Source organism: Mastigoproctus giganteus, chromosome 13, assembly GCF_048544385.1.
Source record: "Mastigoproctus giganteus isolate SK-2022 chromosome 13, ASM4854438v1, whole genome shotgun sequence".
Taxonomy (NCBI): domain Eukaryota; kingdom Metazoa; phylum Arthropoda; class Arachnida; order Uropygi; family Thelyphonidae; genus Mastigoproctus; species Mastigoproctus giganteus.
The window spans coordinates 165,315,552-165,330,252 of NC_143587.1; the positions used below are offsets into that span (position 1 = coordinate 165,315,552).

The following is a 14,701-nucleotide window of genomic DNA, read 5'->3' on the forward strand; positions in this document are numbered from 1 at the left end:
ATTGGAACAGTTTTCCCTATATAGGCATTGAATAATGCATAGTTAATGTGATTTTTTAGCTCCATTAGTGATGGAAATAGAGGGGGGGGGATGTGAAAATTACTGACATTTTCCTGTCTGGCGCTGCCATTTTTAATTTTAAAAATATTTTAAGAGTATATTTTAAACCTACTCATTGAACTCTTTCCAACGGTGTATAATAAGCTATAGGTGGTCGAAAACATTTTGTCCCCCCCCCCCCATTTCTCAAATTTTTGTCAACAACGATCGATATGCCGTTATGTTGTCTCACATCATTTACAAACCAATGCAAAATTTCAAGTCAATAGGTTGAGTGGTTCCAGAGATACAATGTTGTGACAGACGGAAACCGAGTGACATTATAAGGGTCCTCCGTTAGACTATGGATCCTAAAAATAATAAGTAAAAATAAATAACATAAATAAAAATAATTTCATAATAAAATTTTTGTAGAAAATTCCAAATTTTTATTAAGTTCTCATCCGACACCCTGTGCTAAATTCTTTTCTTCCTCTTTGTGTGTCAGTTGCTGAATGACATTTCCGAAGCAGCCACGAATCGACATATTTTGTTGGATCGAAGCGGGTCAGCGGTGGGCCTACAATTTTAAGAAATTGTAGTGAAGAAACTGTTTTTGTCATCAACGAAGCTCTGGTTGGGCTGGCGATCAGATTCATTTGTGAAAATCCTTGTTCACATTCACTCGATGAAATTGGTATCGTACTCAGAGCGTCCATCAAATGCTTCAATTCTTCCGAAACCATCTTTTCAATTAGGTATTCGCGAAATCCACAAATTGTATCTCTTTCATTTAACTGTAACCTAATTGACAATTTTCTAACTTCATTTTCACCAAATGCCAACAATTCATGTTTAGAAGGTTTAATACCTTCGTTGTCCTCATTTTCCTTCTGTCGTCATTGGTATTAACTGTCCAAAATGTCAGTGTCATTCGGATATTCAGGTACTATGACCATGTAAACAGAGATAGGGAGAATTTCCAGAAAAATGTGGATAACACACTTCCGCGAAACAACAGATGATTATTTGTCAGGGTAAAAGTAAATCACGCTCTCCCAATTCTCAAATGGGGCACTTACAGTTGATTCACAGCAGTGTCCAATCTACAGCCCGCCCAGAAAGTGAACGAAAATAGCATTTTAAATTTTGTTAATTATCAAAAAAATTTTCTCATTAAATGTTTTGTTCAGTAAACGTAATTGTGTATTGTACTTAATAAAAGTTTCGAATATTTTCAATTTTACTTTTACATGCAACAAGATATGGAAAATGTAACACACTAAAGAAATCTAACTTTGAATTTTATTTTAACATGGTGCCTGGACGGGAAAAGTTTGGACACCACTACAGTAGAAATTGGACCAGAGTCCATTGGGAAAAGAAGTACCCCTTGATCTGCTGACTAGCACGACTTCTCCATATGTGGGACAGGTGGTCAGATAGGTTTTACCAGGTACCACTAAGTTGCAGAATGGTAATCACTTTAGCTCACTTAATTCGTGCAGCAGCACTAATTGCCTAAATTGCCTGAAGGCCAGAAATGCGAACAGTGCGTTCTGAGTTAATTCTCTCCTAATGCACTCGTTATATGAAAATTTTCTTCGCTCAACGGAAACTATTTTAAATGTAACTTCCAGGGGGAATTCAAAATGATTCGCTATAAAAGGACTTCTTTAAACAGAGGTCCGACTGAGTAATTTAGAATTATAAAAATGGTTATACAGTTTTATATAGAAAATATCTTAACACAGTGAGAAATGCAAATGTAGTTAAATAATTTTAAGCTTATTTGAACAGTAGGTAAACTTGTGAAAAAAATTTACGGAATATTACAAATTTCGGAGTGCACTGCTTCCAAATGTCACACGTCACAAAAGGTGCCGGTATGCCGTGCCGTACCGTCCCAAGAAAAAGCACTGACCACTACTATTCATAGCTGTGCAATGTGTTAGAACATAATATTAGCTTAGGCCAACACAGTCTTCGCAGACTGTTATCTTCTAATCTGGCTGCAGTAGGTTTGACACTCCAGAATTTTTTCCCTACCAGAGGCGGTAACCTGTTAGACCTAATATTTGCAACAGAGACCCAGCCTGAAACAGTCTTCATGTTAGACCATCTACCTGTAGCCCTCATTCTCCCAACCACTTCCAGGACATCCTGGTAACATCAGGCACCAGTTAAGGTGCCTGATGTTTCCAGGTCCTTGAGGTTGTCACAGACATTCTCTCAGATATGCCAGACAAGCTGTATTTGCTACCTGGGAGTCTAAAATGCTGATGGAACTGATATTCGGGTGACACTCGAGTCAAGTGCACCCACTTTCGGCAAAGTCTAGACGGCCAAATCCTCTGCTTGCACCTTCACGATGGTGGGACTGTTAGTAATCCTGGGTATAACCTCCATGCACAAGTACATGGTGGGTGACCACCCAGGTGTAACCCAACGTAAGCAGGGGTCGAGGTCTGTTGCCCACACCACATGGAGGAATGTCACCCCTCTATGTTACTAGAGAGTACTAGGTGGTAGATGACTCTCATCAACTGGTGCAATACCACCACTTTGCTTATTGGAGGCTTGAAGTGGTGACACCCATGTTTAGTTTCTAGAACTAAGTTACAGTCAACCTTTCCCTATCTCTTCCATCATGCAGTATGATTGATGACTTTTGAGGTTATGATTAAAATCGTGGCGAGATCCAATATTCCTTACATTTCGAGGGTACAGCTCTAAAACAGTGTTCGCAGGCTGGCCGCTAGTTAGTACACCAGACTGAACCTATTGGTAACTCCCTAGGAAGCTTACGGATCAGCTAGTGTATAATCTTGCTACCTCTACTCTGCGAGATAGTGACTGGAGGGAGTCCGAGTAGTGTGTAGGCGGGGAGCATTGTCGAGGCCACGTTATGTCAAGGATCTGGGTATATTCTTACCACGTATACGCCATATCCAAAAATTTCATTACTCATACAGCATGTCCCACCCACTTTTTCTTACTATTGAATACACCATGAATTGTCAAACTAATAGAGCAAGCTTATCTGCAAAAAGATCTAAACCTCCCAAGCACTTCCTAATTCATTTCACAAATATACGTGGTCTCAATTCTAATCTCAACGATATCCATTTCCACTTGCAGTCTGCCAAACCCCATGTACTTTTTCTGACAGAATCTCAGTTATCGGTTGATTCAACTACTGCTCATCTCAGATGCCCAAATTATTCGCTGTATGATTCCTTTCTCCTCAAAGGTGGTACATGTGCATATGTCCATTCTGATATTCCCTGTCAGAGACTTAGCAATTTGGAATCTCCTCTCTTTGATCTTCTCTGGCTTAAAATCTCTCTACCTCATTGTGTCAAATTCATCTGTTGTCTCTACCATTCTCTCAACTCGACTAATCAGTTGGAGCTCTTTGACTTGCTCTCTTTGCAACTTGACATTTTCCAGTCCAACTTTCCTAATAGTGAGGTAAATGTCCTTGGTGATTTTAATGTTCACAACTCCAGCTGGCATCCGTTTTCTAGTCACACCGACCCAGCAGGTCGAGATGCTGAGGCTTTTGCATTTACTAATGACCTAGCACAGATTATTCATTTACCTTCAAAAATACCGGACAATCCTAATCATTCAGGCAATACGCTTGATCTTTTTCTCACAAACAACCCTTCCAAGTACACAGTCGAAGTGAGAGGTCTTTTAGGCACTTCAGATCACAACTTGGCGATTGTCTCTTCTCCAATGGAATCTTTATCTCATGGCTATTCCCAACCTCGTGTTGTTTGGCATTACAAGAATGCAAAATGGGATGACCTGCGAGACTTCTTTTCTTCTTTTCCTTGGTCAGATTACTGTTTCAAAACTTCTGATGTCAACGTTTGCTCAGATCGTGTCAGTGAAATTATTCTTGCAGGAATGGAATCCTTTATCCCACACTCCACTTCAAAATCTCATCCTTTATCTAAACCTTGGTTTTCCAAAAAATGTGCTAAGGCTGTTCAAGAGAAGAATGTTGCATATCATAATTGGTTTGTTTCTAATTCTTCAGTTTCATTTTCTGCCTATACCAAAGCTGGGAACAATTGTAAAGCAGTTATTAATCAGTCCAAACTAGAGTTTGAACAGGCTAAGAGTAGAAAACTTGCTTCTTGCCCTAATGGTAGACGAGCATTCTGGTCTCTTGCCAAAGCTATTGGCTGCAACTTTTGCCCATCTGTGCTCCCACCTCTGTCCATACCAGATGGTTTTCACTTCAGCCAAGGATAAAGCTAACCTGTTAGCATCCCATTTTTCTTCCAGCTCATGTATTAATGATCTTGATAAAACACCTCCCACCATTCCCAACACGTTCCATTCAATGCCTCCTGTGGTCTTCCGTCAAAAGGATATCAGAAGGATTTTGATGAATCTTGATGCTAAGAAAGCTCCAGGTCCTGATGGTATTTCTCCACATGTTCTCAAAACCTGTGCTCCTGAACTTATTCCTATTCTTTGCCACCTTTTTTCACTTTCTTATTCCAAAGGTGTTTTTCCTTCTGCTTGGAAATTTGCCCATATCCAGCCAGTTCCTAAATAGGGTGACAAAACCCTCCCATCCAATTATTGTTCCATTGCAATTACTTCTACTCTTTCTAAAGTAATGGAGAAATCAATTAACTGCCAACTCTTAAACTACCTAGAAACTTTCCGTCTGATCAACGATCGCTAGTATGGATTCCGTCAGTGTCGATCCACTGGTGATATTCTGGCTTATGTTACCCATTTATGGACTAATTCAATGGAAAGGTTCAGTGAAACACAAGTAGTTGCTCTTGACATCTCAAAGGCTTTTGATCGTGTTTGGCATAAAGGTCTTCTAAACAAGCTTCCATCTTATGGTTTGCCAACTGTTTTTAGTAATTGGTTATCCAGTTTTCTCTCTGATCGCTCACTGAGGGTGATGGTAGATGGCTCTCTGTCTTCTAACTTCTCCACTAATGCCGATGTCCCCCAAGGTTCAGTTCTTTCCCCCACTCTCTTCCTCTTGTATATTAATGACCTTCCATTGACTGGAAATCCTATCCATTGTTTTGCTGATGATAGCACATTGCATTCCACTTTCCATTTGAGAAAACTTGTCCTGCTCAATCAGCTTCAACTTCTCGAAAATCTGCTACCAATTCCTTAAATGCCGTTCTTCAGGTAATTCTCCAGTGGGGCAAAAACAACTTAGTTGATTTCAACCCTTCCAAAACTCAGTCTTGTCTTATATCTCGCAAAAAGGATTCTTCAGCTCCTATGCTTATCTTTAGTGACACTCCGATTTCTAGGCAAAATGATATATCTCTTTTGGGGATTACCCTGGCTTCTAATCTCTCTTGGCACAAGCACATTACAAGTATTGCTTCCTCTGCATCTAGAAAACTTGGTTTTCTCTTTCGCTCTCGGCGTTACTTTTCTTCCAAACAGCTGCTCACTCTGTATAAATCGCAAATCCACCCTGCCATGGAATATTGTTCCCACATCTGGGGTGGTGCCCCCAAAATCTCTCTCAGGCTTCTTGATTCCATTCAGAAGAGGGCAGTTAGGTTAATTAATGATTCATCTCTAACAGAGTCTCTCCACTCGCTTTCTCATAGACGAACTGTTTCTGCTGCATGCCTCTTCTACAGATACTTCCATGGGCACTGTTCTTCTGAATTTGCTTTTATAATTCCCGCTCTCTCTTTCAAAACAGTCCGAACACGTGCCGCCACCAGCCAACATCCATTTACTGTCCAACTTCAAACCCACAGAAACAACTTTTCATCTTCCTCATTTATTCATTCAACTGCCGTTTTCTGGAACAACCTTCCTTCATACGTATTTCCTGAAAATTACAATCTACAGAAGTTCAAGTCCAATGTCAACAAATATCTTCTTTTGTCTTCTCACCTCCAACCCAAGCATGGTACTAAGTACTATAGGTTCTAATACTTCTCGCATTTGGGGTTCACATAAAAAAAAAAAAGTTAAGCCAGTGATTAGCCCTTCACTCCTCAATCCAGAGAAATGCTGCTTTGCAGCATTCATTTTTCCTTGGGAAGCCCTAAACCAATGTCATCCACAGCTCGGGCTGCACTTTCTTACCTGCTGGCTGCAGTCTACTGCTCAAACTGCAGCGTCAAAAACAGTTTCAGTCTCCTGTCGAAGCAAAGCATGGTGGACCCAAGATCTCAGCCTTAAATTTCAGAATAAACAAAGCCTACATGCAAAATGCAAAGCAATATCAAACCCACTAAACAGGACTGCATACTCAAGAGCCCGTACCCAGTTCAATAAAAAGAAATCTGAAACCATGAAAGCCTACATCGACAAAACAATCAAGATCGGGAAGGCACCATTTAAGGCAAGGCATGATGAATTTCCTCAACAACTTAATCCGATCGAATGGCTAGACTACATCACAAGATTTAAGCCAAAGTCAGCATCAGACCTTAAGAGCATTCACAACAGTTGTCAGCGAGATGTCCTCGCTAACATCATCATCATCATCATCACAAAAAAGAGAGCTTATCCAGGCCATCTATGATATTCCAACAACGTCTTGCACTGGATATGATGGGGTCCCACGATTCATTCTTAAGAGCGTTAGTGTTTTCATCATTGATGCACTCCTAGGTATCTTTAATGGAATTCTCACAACGCAAAGTTTCCCAACAGCCTGGAATCAATATATTGTCCAACCAATCCCCAAAACACAAGGAGCGACCTCAATTTCACAATTCAGACCAATAATGAAAGCCTCGCAAAGACATGGAGAAGTGCCTTCTTCCCATCCTAACCAACCAGGTTCTGCCATGTGAATCACCATTCATTCACTATGCCTTGAAATGGAGGTCCACCATTACCAACCTGCTGCAAACCACCAACACCATTCTGGGGGGCTCTAAAGATAGGGCTGAGATGGCAATTATTTATCTGGATATCCAGTCTGCATTCAACAGCACAGACATCCAGCCCCTCTCGCAACTTTGTGAGGACAGATACCAGATAAAAAGCAATATACTGGAATTCTTGAAGTCGCTACTTAGGACCAGGGTCTTTCACTTGACTGTGAATAAAAAATCTTTCACATGGAAAGTTTGTGTAGGTGTTCCCCAGGGCAGAGTCCTTTGAAGGCTCCTCTTTACGGCTGCCATCCACCCATTCCTGTGCCAGAAAACAGAATTTATCAGTTATGCAGACAACTTGAAGCTCCTCTATCGGATCAACGGGACCGCTCGAATTGATTCTGTTTCTGAAACCGTTATCAACAGCCTTACATACTTTGCACAGTTTTCTCTTAAGATAAATCCAAACAAATCTGCACAAATGGTGTTTTCACTCAAATCAAGCCCAACGCAACTAAACCTGGAAATCCACGGAACCCCCATCACCCCAGTCACCAAGCACAGAGATCTCGGCGTTATATTCGACCCTAAACTCAGTTTCAAACACCATGTTGCAGACATTCACAACAAGGTCTGCAGATCAAGATGGCTTGCCAAACAACACCTCCTTCGTGTCAGAGCCCGAGTACACGCTCCAATATATATACCAGTTTCTGCAGCCAGCCATCACCTACAGTTCAGAAATCTGGGCTTCAGTAACAAAAACGAAGCTAAAAACCACTGCAACCGATGAATATTGGCTTCTTCGGTGGGTCCTCTTCAAGCATAAACTGCCACCACTCACACATACTTCAGATATCACCCAACTTCTAAATTACAGAAAAGTCTTCAAAGGGATATTCACCTTCCGCTTGCTCATGCCAATTAAAATGATAGCGGGTGAAGTCAATATGCCAATTTTTTTGGCAGATGTGCAATTGTAGAATTCCCCCCCCCAAAACCCTTAAGAGCCCGCCCCTCTCAGCAACCTGTGGCATGGAGGCTTAGGATAGGGAATAGATTCCTGCCTATGGAGATGCTCCACAACATCCAGGAGATGGATGTGGACTACAAAAGTTCATAGAGGACAAATTGTACAGAAGATGCATCATCAGGGAACAGCTTTCGTCTTCAGCCGAGTGCTGCCAGTGTCTTTTCATCGCTTTTCATGTTCTTTCATTTCCCATGTTAATATCAATTTTATATGTAAAATATATAATTATATGATTTATGTATTATGTAATTTTTCCTGTATTAGTTATTTCATGTTTAAACTCCTAGTATTGTTGCTGTTATGGGGTATTATTGCATCAGGCAATCATGTAAACCATTCACTGCCTGTAATAAAGATATTATATATATACCCAAACAATTTGACAAGATCAGATGAAAGTCATGCTCTTCACAGATGATCTCTGTATATGGAGAGAGAGCAGCAAACAAGTGCAATGGCAAGTTGATATGTGGGCTAGTATGGCCAATGAATTTGGACTGGTTTCCAGTCAGGAGAAGAGTGGAGTAATGGTTCTAAAGAGGAGTGGCGAGCTTGATGGATACATTTTATTGGAAGGGAAAGAGCTAAAAATGGTTAACAACTTCAAATATCTAGGAAGCACCATCACAAAGACTGGAGTGATAGACAAAGAAATAAGCAGAAGGATACAAATGGGTGAGAATTGCTATAGGCAGACAAGAGGTCTGATCTGGAACAGGAACATACCACTGAAGTATAAGAAGGCTATATACCATACCTAATATGTACCAATTGTGACATATGCATCTGAAACTTGGACTATGAGGAAAAAGGATGAAAGCAGAATACAGGGTACAGAAATGAGATTTGAGGAGCATAGCCTGAAAGACAAGATGTGACAAAATCAGGAATAATGTAATTAGGGAGAGAATTCAGGTTGAAAAACTCCAGAAAAGGACTGAAATGGTTTGGACATGTCAAGAGGACGAATGAGAGGAATTTTCCAAGAAAAATGTTTGATTTACAATTAAAGGACGAAAGACAAGGGGTGACCAAGAATGAGGTGGGAGGACATGATAAAGACCGATCCAAGGGCTCATATCTGGTGAGTACAGGCTTGGCACACCCAGGGCCCTGAGCTGGATATCATCATTCTTCTCTTTTTTGCTGATTCCCTTCTACTTTCTGATTCTCTTTCTTTCTCTCTCTCTCTCTCTCTCTCTCTCTCTCTCTCTCTCTCTCTCTCTCTCTCTCTCTCTCTCTCTCTCAGGGTAATTCAGAAATTTTTTTTTTTTTTTGGCTGGTGCAGCATAAGCCTCAGGCTTCCTTGTACCATATGCTAATAATAACAATGTCATTAAGAGAGGAAGAAACTGGAGTGAAATCAATGACGGAGAGAAGTACACAGACAGGGCTGTTTGTTATGTTGTTTGTTATTTGGTTTTTAGGAGCATTAGCAACTAAGGCCATATTGCTCCGGGGATATGTGGTAGTCATTCCCTGACCTTTTTGCATCCTCTGTATTTGGTGGTCACGGGATCGAACCCTGGTCTAATCAAGAAGCGTGTGCTACGCACTGCTGCTCCTGCCCACCTGGCTACGGAGGCACCCCACAGACAGGGCATGGTGGGGAGGCTTCTTAAGTTGACCCATGGAACAATGGAAAGATGAGAGATGATGACACTTATTTTTGTTTCAGCAAGATGCATTAGTAAAGCTTTCCTGTAATGATCTTAATCTTAAGGTGATAACAGAATTTATATCGTTCACAAATGTAGAATTCAATCTTACTCTTATTAAATGGGGACTAAAATAATCAATTAAAAGTAAACTGGTAGTAACACAGCATTTTTGCCTTTTGAATTAACTAAACACTTTAAACTGTGGTAAATGTGATAGTATTTTTAAATTACTCAGATAAATATTCTCAAAAATGCTATAAGTCAAATTACCTTTTGGAAGGTCATTTGAGAGGCATTTAGCATAATATACTGTCTGTTCACGTGATGTATAGGCATTAAGGTGTGCTCCCATGTTTTCCACCTCAAGTTCCAAGTCTGTCTGTGATCTTTTAGCTGTACCCTATAGGGAAAATAATAGTTTACTTTTAAATTAACCTCTGTGCCATTTGTACTGTACTTACATTAAAATTTCCTTATGAAGATATCTATTCCTGATGATCAAAGTTTAGGAGAAAAGTAAGGGGAAGGGCAGAAATGTATGGGGAATAATCCCTTTTTCTTATAAAATTCATTTGATGCTATTGTTAGCAGTTAAGAATGAACAATTAATGGACAGTTGAGCATGGACACTGTTTAGTCTATTTCAAGTAGACTAAAAAATTATTAAAATTATTATTATTATTATTAAAATTATTAAAAAAGATCATTAAAAATAATTTGTAATTTACTGCTTTCGTTTGGTCTTGTCCTAAACTCAGAAAAATTTGCCTGTTTCTCAATCACAAGGTGATTTGCCCCATTTCAGTTTGTTTTTTCAATAGGAGGTTCTATCATTCAAAAAGTTGCAGTTCACAAGAACCTTGTAATTTACTCTGATTCTAAACTTTCACTTAAAATATACCTTCAAAATTTTAAGACTAAAGTTCTGAAATGGACATGGAACTTAAAGCAAAATTTAATTCATGCCCTGACTCTTAAATAATAAAATATATTAAAATTCAGTTCCATCTTGCTTTGTTATATAGTTCTGTAATTTGGTCAGCCTTCACTAAAACTAATCTCAGTCTGTTCCTCTCTGTTCAATTGCTAAATGGGCTAATGTTAAAGTTGGATGATTCTCTTTCACTTGGTCAAGATCAGAAATGTACAAAAACACAGAATACATTACTATCTCCAATCTACAAGTAACTGCATCTCTTAAAATTTTTGCTAAAAATGAATTCATCAATTATTTCTTTTCCTTTAATATCTTATAAAACTGGTTTCAAAATCACTCATAAAAACACCATAACTAGATGATAATAGTACCCCATTAAGAACTGAATAAAATCTCTTGATAGATCTGAGTGATTCTCAACCCTCTCAGCCAGTTCTGGGTACCAAAATGTTGTACTCAAAAGGTTGTGGCACCCTGGATCAATTTTGGTTCCCCCCCCAAGACCCATTCATAAGCTAAAAAAGGTTTTTCAGTTCAAAAATAAAATATAAATTGTTTAATAATTTTATTATTTATTTCATTCAGTTGTTCCTTGTGAGCAGCACAGTGCTTATATCACCATCCTCACAATGTAAGGTGGAAAAGGCCCAAGTTTAAATCTCGATGACGTGAGGAACTTTTATCAGCTTTTTTTATTCTGTGGCTAAGTTAGTAGATCTCAAGAGAGAGGACACAAAAATTTTTCTTTCTCCTGGAAACTAGGATTTTTTTTATCCAGCAAAACAGGAAAACCAACCAGAACTACTCCAAAGATATTTGGTAACCAGGGTTCGAGCCCGTGACCACCAAATACGGAGGATGCGGAAAAGTCAGGGAATGACCACCGCATATCCCCAGAGCAATATGGTCTTAGTTGCTAATGCTCCTAAAATAAACCAAATAACAATAACTCTTGTATAAGTAGACTATTCAATTGAGATAAATAACACAAGTGTTGAAATGTGGGCATAATGGGGAAATATTTTTGTAATGAAATGCAATCAATTTGAACTGCCTTAGCCATGAAATGAGAGTATCATAACAGAAACAAATTAGTGTGGTGGTCTTCCTTTCTACTTATTTGCATTGAAGAGGTAGTAGTCGCATATTTAGAGGATGGGATAACTGCCATATTTGCCAGTATTAGCATTAACAAGGGCACATGATGCAAGAAAGCAAGCTTATACAGCATCAGCCAAAAAAAAAAAAAAAAAAAACTAACAACACACACACACACACACACACACACACACACACACACACACACACACACACACCCTTCTCGTTTCACCCATCCACTCGATCCAAATATTTGTCCAGTTCTGCCTTGAATCTGTTTAAGCTTTCAACTTCTACAACAGATGAAAGTTTGTTCTAGCAATCAACCACCCTCTGGCTAAAGGCAAACTTCAGCACATCTATCCTACAACTGCCTTTCCTCAATTGGAATTTATGCCCTCTCAGGCGATTATTCTGAGCAAGAGGAAGAATCCCATCAGCATTGAGCATGCTCAAACCATTCAAGGCTTTATACACTTCAATGAGATCACCTCGCAGGTGCCCAGTCTCCAGAACCTGTAATTTGCAAAACTTAAGCCTTTCTTCATAAGAGCAACCCTTTGTTCCATTCACTAATCTTGTTGCCCTTCTCTGTACTCATTCCAACAGCTCTACATCCTTCTTAAAATGAGGCCTCCAGACCTGTATACAGTACTCAGGTGTGGCCTGACCATTGCCTTATACAAGGGGATAATCACCTCCTTATCCCTGCTAGAAAAATTCCTGTATATCATTGACAAGACACCATGAGCTACTCTTGCAGATCGTCTGCACTGCTCAGAAAATTTCATACCTGCCTATGTATTTCCAACTATGGCAACAAGCTGCAAATTGTAGAGGATTTGTTAAGTGAGCTAACAACAAATGGTTAGAAATGCTTTAAGATGTTTGGGAACAAACTGGTGTTCTTACAAAATATTTTGGTTTTTAGGAGCATTAGCAACTAAGGTTATATTGTTCCGGGATATGAGGTGGTCATTCCCTGACCTTTCCGCATCCTCCGTATTTGGTGGTGATGGGCTCGAACCCCGGTCTAATCAAGAAGCGTGTGCTACACACTGCTGCTCCTTCCCACCTAGCTACGGAGGCGCCTCTTACAAAATATCAGAAACTGATTTGCACAAGATTAGACCATAGTGACATGCTCATAACCCACTACTGTTACACCCACAGCAGTTCAATCTGATTGTTCTCTGACTCATGTTGCATTAGAAGGAAATGTGGATGAAGAAGAAATATTTCTTTTTGTATAGGTAACTTTTATATATTTTTAACCTTATAGAATTTGATTTGGCAACGTTTTATGGGAAAACATTAATTGCATCTGGCAACTTATTAGTAATGACAGTTGGCAACATTGATTTTTGGATCACTTGTGTTGTCTGATCTTGGATTCAGGAATGCTGCAATTGAGCACAAGAACAATATTTATGAATGGGTTAAGTTTTTAGTTGTTTTTTTGAAATATGCAAAAGAAAACACACCCCTCAAAATGAATTTTGATAAAATCAAAAGTAAATTAAAAAGTGGTGATATATTTTGATGGGGATAAAAAAAAAAAAAAACCACAGCGCCAGTTCTGCTTACCAAAAGTGGCCCACTGGGCACTCACATCCTTTCGTCCAGGCTTCGAGTCAAGCAAGCCGGACTTCTCACCCATTTAAAGTTTGAGAATAGGTTGAGGTCGTTCGGCCACAAGGCCTCTAATCATTCGCTTTACCGGATGAGACTGATTCCCTCGAGCGCCAGCTATCCTGAGGGAAACTTCGGAGGGAACCAGCTACTAGATGGTTCGATTAGTCTTTCGCCCCTATACCCGGGTCTGACGATCGATTTGCACGTCAGAACCGCTGCGGACCTCCACCAGAGTTTCCTCTGGCTTCATCCTGCCCAGGCATAGTTCACCATCTTTCGGGGGTCCCAACGTGTACACTCTCACTCCGCCTCAACAGCAAGGTACGGAAATTGTTAGAGAAATACAAGATGCAGCTACTGAAGAGAAAACTTGTGCCGTTTAGTACATAAAATGCCACTCTCTTTTAAGTTATTCTCCCAAAAAAAACCTATGCCTTTAAGTTGTCATTCTTGTAAAATCAGTGCTGGGCATAGTAGCACAGAGAAATACATTCACCTTTTTTACATGTATCACAGAAAGTAAAGGATAAAGTGACTAAAGCTTCAGTATGTTACAAAGGTATTAGACATTGTGACTGGTTCGGCTTTACAGAGTACTCCAAGTTTTTAATTAAAGTAGGATCCCTGCAGGGAAATCTTAATGTTAGAGATGTGTTATCAGAACCTACTACAATTTCCCACAGTGCACAAAAGGAAGCTGGAAAGTTGTGCAAAACACCCATCCCAAGTACTCAATCATTAATTTATTTATGTCAATGTAGTGCATCAACAGACATGTGGACAGATAATTATAAGCACATATCCTACAATTCTAGTTCTAATGCTAATGTTACTCTATACTGATGATACACTATAATATTACTTACACTATACTAACTGGAAGCTGTAGAATAAATACTGTTCACTAGTGAATTTCAAGGCAATCATAAAACTGCTGCTAATATCAGAAAGGAGTTTAGTTGCAGGCTTGTGACATTAGGCCTTCAGCTAGACAAGAAGTGACTAAAGCTTGTTAATTTTGCATGTTAATTTTTGAAATGGATCAAGGAGCTAATATTGTACGTGCCTTTCAGTTGTGCGTCAGCACCATTCTAAGAAACACCATCAAAAGGGATTTCGTGGAAACAAACTCACCTCGTGTTACCTTATTAACATTTGAGGTTAAAAATACTGTGTTAAAAATACTTTAGTCACTTCATCCTCAAACAGCCTGGTCTTGTACATCACCTGAAAACCACTGTTCATCAAAGGTGAAAGTCATGCTGGTAAAGCAGAATAAACATGTGCGAATCATTAAAACATTCTAATAGATATTGAAAGCATTCTAACAGAAAACATCAAAAAAAGACAGAATATCTCACATTCAACAGGAGACCCTACAGAAGTTGATGAACTTCCTTATACCACTCAAAGAAGATTAAATGTAACTTGAAGCAGATAAATA

General features: G+C 39.4%; 1 protein-coding gene across 1 annotated transcript in view; it reads right to left on the bottom strand.

Moving 5' to 3' along the window:
• UQCR-C1 (Ubiquinol-cytochrome c reductase core protein 1) overlaps window positions 1-14,701 on the bottom strand; it is a 222,114-nt gene that overhangs the window by 169,394 nt on the left and 38,019 nt on the right. The window contains exon 3 of the mRNA XM_090387126.1: window positions 9,858-9,987. Coding sequence (XP_090243252.1) covers window positions 9,858-9,987 — 130 coding nt within the window. The remainder of the gene's footprint in view (window positions 1-9,857; window positions 9,988-14,701) is intronic.